Below are 12,308 nucleotides of genomic sequence, written 5' to 3'. Positions count from 1 at the left end.
GTACAGTTCAGTGATATGAAATACATAATAAATGTACAGTTCTGTGATATTAAATGCATTGATGATGTTGTGCATTATGTAGCTACATAAGGACTAATTGTCCTCAACTTTCCAATTCTAAATTCTTCCTACAGCCTCACTAAGCAGTCTTTTGATCACACCTTTCCCATCTCCAAGCTCCTCTACATCTTCTTCCAGCAGTTACCAGCGCCGCTGGCTTCGAAGTCAGACAACAAGTTTGGAAAATGGCATCTTTCCAAGGAGGTGAGTTGCAAGTTTCCTCTTGCCGAGAAAAGTACGAGTCTAGGCAGCTTGATGAAACTGGCAGGGCAATTGTTCGCGCCTATTGTCGGAGGAAAAAGAACCAAACTTTTTTATTAGCTTCAGCTTAGCCTGCAAGCTTACAAATTAGAAGTTCGAAGGAAAGAATAAATAAAAGCTAAAATTTAAAAATCTCCTCCTTTGGAAGACACTGGAAAGTATCTGGGTAGTTGTTTCATGAGCTAGACTGGGTGTTCATTTAAAATGGTGTGCTCTCTTTAAATAGGGTCCCTTTCAGATGTAGCTTTTATAAGTAATGAGGGAGATGAGTCTCTTTTTGGCCACAGTGATACCAATGTAGTATTCAAAAATATATGAAGTCAAGAGTCTGTGATATATTCTCTTTGTGAAATGTAAATTCTTAAACTAAACAGATATGAATATGATTATAAATAGAGATGGCATCTAGGTATTTTCTGCTTTCACTTCAGTTGGTTTTTGGATCTAAAGTTCAGTTGTGTGCAAAAACGTACGTTTGATGTTACATTCATAGCTTCCAACACTTTTTCTTCCTACAGTCCAAATACTTGAAGGGAAATTTTTTTGTGTACCTATAAAAATTCACGCCAATTAACTGATTTAGTAAATTGACTATTCCTCACCATATGCAGGGATCTGTGAAGATATAAGACATTTCAGCTTTGTGCCTGTACTTAAATAGTTTATGAGATGGTACACACATAAATAATGGTATAAAGATGTTACGTGATAAATATCATAGGCAGATATAAAGTGCTGTGAGACTCAGGATGGAGAAAACACAGTGATGGTCATGGGGGGAATTAGGGAGCCCTCCCTGGAAGAGATGGCACTGAAGGGACAAGCCGAGAAACTGAGGGGTCGGGGGTGTGAATAGCACACATCAGGTTGCTTGCCTCACTTCTGTCTCTTTCACAATCCTACAAGCTAGCTGGAAAGAAAAAAATTATAGCTTCATCACCCATCAAGAAACTGCTTTTTGGTTGGTGGACTTTGGATTAAATGATTAAAAGCTTGGAATTTTGTGTGAACACAAGTCCTAGCTCTGTCACTCACAGATGTATGATAGAATAAGTTAACCTGGGTTCTAGGCGTTGCATCCTCGTCTGCAATATGGTAATACTAGCACAGCCTCAGAATGTTGCTGGGAGGGTTAAATGAGATAAAGCAAGTCCAGTGTTTAGCCAAGACATAGTATATGGGCAATAAAATATGGCCAGTGTGAATTATTTACTATTATTATTACTATATTATCATTATCATTACTGCAACTGTCAGGAGAAGGTGCTACCACCGTCCTCACTGGCATCATACCAGCTTCTGTGATTGGAAGAGAGAAGTCTTGGAAACCATCCTTTTTCAGCATCTTCTCTTTTCTGAAAATGCTTTTTTATCCCTTCAGGTTTAAATTCAAACTTGAAATCATGTGTCTCAACTCCTTCGAAATTCTTCAAAACTAATTTGAATTGAGATCTGGCATTGGGAACTAGTGAATCTCTAGTGAACTTACACCTAAAATAAGTATCCTACATTCAGAAAAGTTGCGAATACAGTCAGGGCTGGCTACCTAATTTATGGAACCAGTGCAAAATAAAAAGGTGGTGCTTCTTACTCAAAAAACAAGAAAAGTGTTATTAAAGGGACTAAAAAGGAAAAAAGTTTTTCTTTAAGAATATATATCAGATGTAATAGAGATGATAGTGATAGATGAATAATAATATAAACCTAAAATTTCAAACATAATATTTTTGGGGTCACAATTTTATATTATAATATGTGATATCTTGTGTCATAAGACTTTTCTGCAAATACATTTGCTTGGTCATCAAAGTTTATAGTTTTAGCAACTTGGCTTTCAATTGATATAATTGAAAGTGATAGTCCTGGCAAATGCAAGGCGGCAAATAATTTTTGATAATTTTTTACTTGGAGAAGGATCTTTCTGCTGATGCAGTGTTACATAGCTTTATGGACGATGACAACATTTGGATAAATTTTTTATTAACTTTCAAGATGTAAATTTTAGTACATCTGGATCAGATGATTCTTGTTAAACAGTTTTTTGAAAGCTTTAATTCTTCATACAAATCCATTTTGAGTAAGTCTGAATTTAACTTTAGATGTAAATTTATACAAGGTTATTTTAATATTTCTTCTGACATTTCCTGTAACTTGTGGAGATCTTACAAGAAACTAAAAATGTTCTCATGAGTTATATATAATTCAAAATGCCTATTTATGCATTCTATCACTGTGTCCTCAATTACAAGGAAAAATTAATTTTAAAATGGCCTTCCTCTTTAATAATTTGTTCATCTGAAGCTTCATATGAAAACAGTGTGGGTTTTTTTGTCCAGTATAACAATCTTTACATTCAATTTCTATTTCTGTGCCTATGAATATTTACTTTGCATTGTTACGGCAGTTTTCAAAAAGTCTAAACTTTTTACAGAATTATAATAATTCCCTGATATTGTTTATTGCAATGTCCCCATTTAGGCTTTTACTTTGTGGTAATTTACTGTCCCAGGGCTCAGGTCAGAGAGTTAAATATCTGTGCAGACTGTATAGGGACTGGCTGCAGTGACTCATGGGCAAGCTGGCCTCCCAGCGTGGTTCCTGGAGCTACCATAATCCTTCCTCTCCCTTCTCCCCTATCTCCCACAGCTATGGCTACTGCAGCTTCTGCTGTCACCACAGTCACAGCCGTCAGTGTGGGTCCAAGACCCAGCCATTCCACTTTAGAGTCTTGTAACACCGTGGCCTGCCTCAGACTTGTGGGTATGTGCCTAGTGCTGGGCCAGTTTCTCCCTGTCTGGGCTGCAAGCCCTTGGTTCTCAGATCACCCATATACAAACTGCTGCCCAATGTCTTCACTACTCATGTGCATGTATAGGGGTGGAAAGGGTAAGATAATGCCCCCTCCATATCATAAGGGTCATGGCTGACACTCCTATAACAAATACAGGTTAACAAGAAACATAACAATTTTATTTAGTCAAAGTTTCACATGACATGGAGCCTTCAGAAATGAAGATTGAGGAACCCAAAGAAAACTATATTTTTATGCTTACATTCAACAAAGAACAGATTGCCATGTAGAAATGTGATTGGACAAGGAGTATGATCTAATGATAATAAACTTAAGCAGGAAAACCCAGCGGGGCCTGTCTTGACAGAATCATTTTTGACCTCTCTGTATAGCATTCCTTCCTCCCAGGTAGAGGGTAAGACCCCTCCGGAATGGGAGGGTCTTATGATCTATTTTCAGAGAAGGTAGTTCAGAGAAATTATTTGTGGCCAGCACTTACAAAGGTGGGAGGAAGTTAGAATAGTATTTCTATAGTAGGTTTTACAGTTGGCTTTGGGGAAAAAAGAGGCTCAGGTTTTTGTGACTTACCTTGGGGAACAGGAATCTTAGTTTCTATGCCTTTGAGGAGGAAGGGGAGCACAAGGAAGGGCAGGAGAAAGTCAGAAAATCAAGGTCTTGCTTCTGAGCCCCTGTCCTTCAGTTCAAAATACTCAGCATACCAAAGTGCCATACTTTGGGGTATCCTTTTCTGAGCTTCATTGCCTCATTAGACTTCATTTATAGCACAAAAGTTCAAAGATAAAATTATTTAAAATTCAAGATGGTAATCACAGAACATGAAATTAAGTCTGGGGCGCTAGTGAGGGCAGGACCCTGTGTGAGCGGGGTCACATGACCACGCAGCCAGCCCTAATAGAGTACTGCTGAACACCAAGAACGCACAGGTAGCAGACATTTTAAACTGATGACTGTGCCTGTGAAGTCCCTTCATTTAAAGGATGTTGTAGTTGATCTCTCCCTTTTGGCAGGTATGCAGGTGGGAAAATTAGTTTTTTATGCTATAGGCAGGAGAACAGGGGGTACCAAACATTATGATTGCCTCTCTTTGACAGACAATTCATGGCAATTAAAAATGTTCTTCCTAAGAGAGTTAAAGGTAGCAAGGATGATAGTCACAGTTTTCTTTTTTTGTTAGAATTGGGCAACACTTTATTCCGTAAACTAGAGTGAATGTTTTCAATATTCACAAATCTTAACAGCTGGCTTCACACTGACTTCAGGGCCCCCTGGTGTGCCAGGTGGTAAGCTTTGATTACTAGATGGGGAATGGGGCTCAGGCATTTAACAGCTAACCTCAGGGATTCCATCACTTACTGAGGAAATTGAAACCTTGAAGAGCAAAGTATAACGTCCCAGGAAGCCTTTTGATTTGAATTATTAAACTGGACCAACCTTATAAAGTTGCTGATGGGTTGTTCTTTGACCTACAATTTCATATGGCCCAATGTAATACATAGATTCAGCATAAGTTCAAAGCTGAAACAAATAATAATTAGACCAAGGAATCCTGATATCAATGATAGATTATTGAGACGTACTTAAATAGTCATTTGTGCTTTAATTATTTCTGATCTTGAAGCACTTACAAGGTACATAAATGCTTATTCATAAGTGTTAACAAACTTCTATTTGATTTCTTTATAAGGAAAAAAATTGTCTGTAGCTGCAGTCTTTCCTTGACTCTCAGGACTGTTAGCTGATCAGACTGCTTCCAGCCCCTTCCCTCAGTGCTCTGTCCGGTGTGATGCATTGGCTAGCATGAGCACCAGCAGACAGATTAGGCATAGGGTCAGAGTCCTTGGTCGTTGCCAGTATCCAAGTAATGAGCCTAAACTAGAAGATAGGAATCCTGGGTTCTAACTCCAACATTGTCACTAAGAACCTTTCTGTTCCCAAAAAAAGTTGAGTCAGCACTCTGCCTCAGTTTCCACATTTGCAGAACAGCCTGTGTACCTTCTCTGGTGACATGGAGATAAAGATATGATGAAGTACTGGGGCACATACTTAAATTTTTGGAAATATTCTTAAACATCCTTTTTTTGTAGAATAATTTTTAAATTATAAGTAAGATATTACATGACCTGATTTATTCCAGGTTGCATGGTTGATCCAAGACTGCAGAATGAAACTCAGTTGATTTAGAATTCAGTGGAGGGTTATAGTGAAGCAAGTAAATTATCCACTCTATTATAGCTATGGAAGTTTTTCAGAAATTCAGCAGGTGGCACTCTCTGCTACATTAACACTGACGAGAGCATTGGCTATTGTTTATAGGGTGGAGATGATGATTGTGAGAAACTGTATCAGGTTCAGTGTTTATTACAATTTGATTATTAAAGATCAAGCTGGCCTAAAGATGAGTGGACTGATAGAGTCATTTTCCTTTGGGAAAAGAAGGGAAATATAAGATGACAGAAAAGAGGAAAGGTTTGCAAGCAAGCCTTACTGTAATATAAACTCAGGAGAACTCCCAAACAGAACAGAAATCAATTACTGTAGTACAAGGAAACAAGGCTTTAGTATCAGTACTTTGGTTAAAAAAAAAAAAAAGAGAGAGAGAGAGAAGACCATATGAAACTGTGTGAAGTTATTAGGAAGCCTCAGGAATCTTCTCTGATGATTAGAATCTAGGGATTTCCCAGAGAAAGCAGGTGATGGTTTATTATAATGTGTAGCAGTTATAACAGCACCTTGTGCCTTCAGCGACACATCTGGAGTGAAAACCTTTTACTGATTTACCAACCATACCTATATCTCCAGGCTCTCGCTTGAAGTGAAGGGAACTAGTCACATATAACCGAGGTTAGAATAAGATGTCGATCTCCTTTCCTTTAAAAATAAAACAGCCAGGCACAGTGGCTCGTGTCTGTGATCCCAGCACTTTGGGACGCTGAAGCGGAAGAATCACTTGAGCTCAGGAGTTCAAGGCCAGCTTGGGCAACACAGGGAGACTCCATCTCTACCAAAAAAAAAAGTAACCAGGCATGGTGGTGTGTGCCTGTGTCCCCCCAAAATTAATTATATTAATTAAATAGCTTTCCTGAGCATAACACTTTTGGTGTATGTTTGTTTAATAATAAAATCTGGATTTATTTGAAATCACATGAGCATTAAAGACTATGAGTAAAGACCTAACTAAGTAAGTTGAAGACCAGGGGCAGAAGGCTAATTCTCATATTCTGCCCAGGATGAGTAATTGTTATGTTGTAATTTGTAATAAAGAAAATAGAGGAAGCAGTACCTTCCCATATTGGCAGAGATGCAGTACCTTCCCGTATTGGCAGAGATATGAGACTAGATGATGGAGTTCGTGAGAAAGAGAAAATGGATTGCATACCTACTATGTGCTAACCTAGGGCTTTCATTTGCACTGTTATATCCTTTGTGTTGGTGTTTTTGTAGGGGAAAAAAAAGCTTTTTTATTTGTATCCTTGCTGTTAGTAGTTATGTGGTAGCTACACTGGCTTTTCACGATAGTTAAGTAAGCGACATGGTTAGGCCATTTTTGTAAGGCTTACCCCTTAAGACAAATTAAATATATGTTTAGAAGTTTTGGGCTTCATGGCTGTCATCATAGAAGCCAACTCTCCCAAAAGAATCAGATTTTTTTTTTTTAATTCTGCTGTAGCAGAAGAGAGGTAAGTCTTTCTACTTGAAGGATTTTCAGAGAGCTTAATCACATGGCTTAATCTGAGCACTTAGAAGAGTCACTTCCATCTAGTGGTTTTAATAGCCCTGGGGGAAAAGAAAAAAAAAAAAAAAACAATAGCCCTGGGAAAGTAATCCTGGAAGTGCCAGCAAATGTTGAAATGTGATACTCTTGTTCAACAGAATACCACGAAGGATCATTCCTCTTTGGTCATCTTATCCATTGGTATCTGTCAGCCAAAGCAGAGGGGCTATGTTTTGGATAAACAGATACTTCACACTCCTTCCTAAATACCATCAGTTTGACATAAAATGATCCAAAGGAAAAGGACAAGAGTTACAAAGGGAAATTTAAATTACTTGTAGTTTTCATTCGAGTTTCTCTCCATGTTAGGATAAAACTGTGTGGCAAGCAAGCTGACGTTCTCATCTTCATGCTGGGGAATTACAGAAGAGAATTAAGTAAAGGCAGATATACTCTTAGTTACAACTGAATGTTCTGGGTGTCATCCCAGGCATTACAGTTGATCTTCAGTGTGACTCATTGATGCATGGCAACTTTGCAAACTTCTGTTTCCTTCCAGGTCGACTGATGAGACATTCAGCTTGGCTGAAGAAACCTGTAGTTCTAATCCAGCTATGGTTAGGAGGAAGAAAATTGCTATAAGTATCATCTTTTCCCTATGTGAGAAAGAAGAAGCACAAGGGAATTTCCAGGACTTCTTTTTTTCCCATTTTCCCCTGTTTGAATCTCACATGAACAGGCTGAAGAGTGCAATTGAAAAGGTAATAAGGATGTAATCCAAAGTCAAATAGAGAAGTGATTGTGGGGCTTTGAAGATGGCAGAATTTCTTTGCTTATGTATCAGATCTTTCCTAAGAGAGTTAAGTTACCCATAGCAGTGATAAATTCTTAAGCATGTTAATGCTAGTTACCAGATACTGGGTTGCCTTAGGGAAGGAAATGACTGCTTTGCATTATTATCTTGAGTGTTTTTAATTGATTGCATAATATTGTTTTATTAATAAAGCCCAGTAGATAAGTTATAAAATTTCTTCTCAGTAATTTGGCTTGCTTTCTCTTCAATAAAGGCTATGATCTCCTGTAGGAAAATAGCAGAATCAAGCCTCCGAGTCCAGTTTTACGTCAGCCGATTGATGGAAGCTCTGGGAGAATTCAGGTAAAGTGACAAAGTTTGGCAAATCCAGCAGGAGGTATCTGTGAGCAGCCATGGGTAAAGAGAAACTGTGACTTGGCAGAATTGGGGGCCTGGCAGTTATTCCTCACTTTTGTGGTTCCGCCCTTCAAGATGGAAACAGAACAAATGAAGCAAAAAATTTAAGTAATTTACCACTGAGTAATCCTTGCTACTGCTCAACTGACAGTCCTTGATAGGATTGTTTTTAACAGGATGAAGGGGGAAAACTAATATTCAGGTATCTCTCACCAGTCTATTCATTGTCTTTGGCAGCCTCACAAAAAGCCTAAACACTACTAACCCCATTTTACAGATGTGGAAACTTGAGTTCAGGGATGCTTATTCAAAGCACAGATGGAGAGGTTATGCAAGTCAGGGAGACATACGTTCCAGTTTGCCAGGTCAGTCCTAGTTTATACCCAGGGTCCTCTGGAAATTGGTATCTAGAGACCTCGCTCCTAGTATCTGCATGGAAGGGTAAACTGTGGTGGGATCCTCTCTCATCATGCTGAGTTGGGATTGTTGCACCATTTCATAGACCAGTTTCTTGATGGGGAATGGAATCCCACTCCAAAGCAGTCATGAGCTAATGAGTCAAACTGTTACTCCATAGCTGAAGGATAAAAAAAATGTTATAATCCTTTGAATGTTAGAACACTTTTATGATGCTTAAAGTATATACTAATGAATCTATAATGCTACCTGAAGCAAAATCACAAGTCTTTTTGAAATATGGGTTATGTATAAAGTACTCAAGTAACATGTTACTTGTTATCTGGTGATCACTAAGACTTAAGTCATATATGTGAGAAATGACATAAAGTTGTGCTGTCTGATGGCAATCTGATGATTAGTAAACCTTCCATGGTTTTTTGGGGAAGCACTGGAGATTTGCCCATTGCTCTGCTGTGGTCAGACTGGACATTGGCTTGTGCTTCAGACTCTGGGCCCTACTTTAATGAAGTGTCCATTTTTCAAACGTCAAGAAAATGAAAGTGCAGCTTTGTAGTTCTGTACTTTGTTTCTATAGAACATAGTAGCAACCCAACTTAGCCATTGTCCCGCAGAAGCAGCCATAGACAATAAGTAAATGAATGAACATGACTGTGACCCAAACTTTTTATTTGCAAAAGAAGGTGGCAGTCAGATTTGGCCCGTGGGCCATAGTTTGCCAACCCCTGTTATGTGTGGTGCTGGAATCCCTTAAGGACTACATAGATTCAAGTTGTTTTCTCCTTTATTCTCTTACAGCAAGATTATCCAAAATAGTGTTTCTGACACTTTTGTGTTTCCGACACTTTTGTGTTTCCCTGTCTTTCTCTTCTGTAGAGGAACTATCTGGAACTTATATTCTGTTCCAAGGATAGCTGAACCGGTATGGCTTACCATGATGTCCAGCACTTTGGAAAAAAACCAGCTCTGCCAGCGCTTCCTCAAGGAGTTTACCCTTCTGATAGAACAGATCAATAAAAACCAGTAAGCTTCAACTCTCTGGAGACTTGTATGCAACTCCCATAGCCAATGTAGGTACTGCATAGGACATGCGTCTTTTTGCATTGACTAAGCAGTTGTTTCTTTTTCCATTTCTCCAAGGTTTTTTGCTGCCTTACTGACTGCGGTGTTAACCTACCACCTGGCCTGGGTCCCAACGGTCATGCCTGTGGATCACCCTCCCATTAAAGCCTTCTCAGAGAAACGTACCTCCCAGTCAGTGAACATGCTGGCCAAAACACATCCATATAATCCTCTCTGGGCACAGCTGGGTTAGTACCTAATTCGACTATTCAGATAATATTATATATGGGATGGAGTTGCAAAAAATGCTAGTATTTGTGGTTTCTACTGGCTCTCTCACCCAGTAGTTCATAGGTTGTCATTGGGCAGACGGGGAATAGGAAGTTGGTCCATGAATTTGAACTGTAGGGCCACTCCCTTCCTCTCCTTTCCCTACTGGCAGCTTTGTGCTACATTATTAAAGCAGTGTAAGCCAACTATGTTCTCCCATTCTGCAGTGGCTGTTTACCCTAGAGCAGGATTTCTTAACCTCAGCTCTGTTGACCAGATAATTCTTTGTTTGTTGAGTTGTTGTGGGGCATGGGAAGAACTGTCTTGCGCATTAGCAGATGTTGAGTGGCATCCTTGGCCTCCATTTACTAGGTGCCAGTAGAACTGCCCCTCCTTCCTCCCACCTAAAGTTGTAACAATCAAAAATATCCACAGAAAAGCACCTCATCCTGGAAAGCAGCATGTTTTAATACTAATGAAAGCTGACACTAGGAGCCAAGCACTGTTTTTACGCATATTCATTAGATTCTCATCCCTATCTTTATTACTCTCAGCCTCATTTTGTAACAATACAGATGTTGTCTTGTCATTGTGCTCTTAAGAGAATACAAGTCCCCTCATGGTTAGGGGTAAAAGATGTGTTCTAACTCAGTTAACTAAAGAATTTGTGGATATTTAAATGGACTTAAGGGAGAGGAGATATGGAAAGAGGCTAGTTAAAAAATACAAAATTACAACTGGATAGGAGGAATAAGTTCTAGTGTTCTTTAGCACTGTAGGATTATGATGGTTAAGAATAGCTTATTTTCAGAGAAAGCTAGAAGAGAGATTCCCAGTGTTCCCAACACAAAGAAATGATCAAAGTTTGGGGTGGGGACCAGGCGCGGTGGTTCACACCTGTGGTCCCAACACTTTGGGAGGCCGAGGCAGGTGGATCACGAGGTCAGGAGATTGAGATCATCCTGGCTAACACAGCAAAACCCCGTCTCTACTAAAAATACAAAAAAATTGGCCAGGCGTGGTGGTGAGCACCTGTGGTTCCAGATGCTCGGGAGGCTGAGGCAGGAGAATTGCTTGAGCCTCAGAGGCAGAGGTTGCAGTGAGCCGAGATTGCGCCACTGCCCTCCTGGCTGGGTGACAGCGAGACTCTGTCTCAAAAAAAAATAGTTTGGGGTGCTGGATATGCTAATTATCCTGATTTGATCGTTACTCAGAACATGCCTGGCTCAATCTTGGTCATACAGGGAGTTTTTCCTGGGAAAGACAGAACACGGTTGTTTTTGTTTTATAGAACAATAATAGTCTTTAAAAAAAAAATGCAGGCTCATTAAGTGGAAAAGAAAAGGGGGCTGGATAGTAAGGAAACATTGTATTCCATGTTGCTGGATCACCCATTTCAAAACAATGCTAATTAAGTAGCGTGCATTTAGTTAGATAAATGTGTTTATAATTAGGCCTGCTTCTCATTTGAAATGTAACTAATTGAGAGCCATTAATTCCCTGTGTTAGGCATAACAAGAGAGGGTCTTCTCCTGTGGGTTCACAATCCTCATCTTTCAGAGGAGATCATGTATTGTTGAAAGACTTTAGTCCTCCCTTCTCCCAAATAAATCCATCAGGGGTTTGGCTATTGACAGAAGGAGTGTGAGGAGGGGACAAGGCCCTGGGCAGCAAAGGCCTGTGATAGCTTTATAAAGCCAAGCGTAAGTGATGGCCGAGTTTCCATTATTACAAAGAAGTTTTGGTGGGGAGGGAGGTTCAATAATTTGACAAGCAGAAGCAGTTGCTCCACATTTTATTGTTTTCATTCAGTATTTAGCAAGTCACAGTAAACATGAAAATTGAAACCGCTGGGAATACACAATGATACAGATATAATTTTAATCCAGGCTCCTAAGTAAAAGAGAAGACTATCTGGAATCATTTGCAAAGACTCCTCTGAGAGCTTTTCCAGGACAGGTGCCACTGTGTCTTTTGACTCTCTTTTAAATTTTTATTTTTAATTCAGGTAAAAAGCATATAACAATGTTTATTATCTTAACCGTTTCAAAGTGTACAGTTCAGTCGGATTAAGTACATTCATATTGTTGTGCAATTTCTTCATTTTAAAAAATTATACTCATGAAAACAAATCTACTCTAAAAATTAGCTTCAATTATCCAGGACTCAAAAAGAAATTGCCTTCAACTTCAAGATCCAGTAAATATTTAATATTATGGGTATATTGTTTTAATAATGCTTTATTTTATGAAGTTTGGCTATAACGTAATAGCACTGGTTCCACACACATTGCTCTCATTATTTTATATAGTTTAAATTATTATAAGTTGTATTTTTAATAACCTTCCTTGTTTTACCATTTCTATTTATTCCTTGGTTACTAAAATGTACAATACTCAAATGCGTTGCTAAAAAATAATAATATCGGCCGGGCGCGGTGGCTCAAGCCTGTAATCCCAGCACTTTGGGAGGCCGAGGCGGGTGGATCACGAGGTCAAGAGATC

The 12,308-nt window shown here is 39.0% G+C and overlaps 1 protein-coding gene across 1 annotated transcript in view; it reads left to right on the top strand.

Moving 5' to 3' along the window:
* The window catches only part of FNIP2 (folliculin interacting protein 2), a 145,660-nt gene that overhangs the window by 97,143 nt on the left and 36,209 nt on the right, over positions 1–12,308 (top strand). Inside the window, 5 exon segments of the mRNA XM_037737596.1 lie at positions 135–264; positions 7,405–7,606; positions 7,913–8,001; positions 9,349–9,495; positions 9,613–9,782. Coding sequence (XP_037593524.1) covers positions 135–264; positions 7,405–7,606; positions 7,913–8,001; positions 9,349–9,495; positions 9,613–9,782 — 738 coding nt within the window.

The sequence above is a fragment of the Cebus imitator genome, unplaced genomic scaffold (genome assembly GCF_001604975.1).
Source record: "Cebus imitator isolate Cc_AM_T3 unplaced genomic scaffold, Cebus_imitator-1.0 Scaffold40, whole genome shotgun sequence".
Lineage (NCBI taxonomy): Eukaryota > Metazoa > Chordata > Mammalia > Primates > Cebidae > Cebus > Cebus imitator.
Note: the sequence above shows the minus strand (reverse complement) of the source record. Positions and strands in the feature narration are given on the sequence as shown.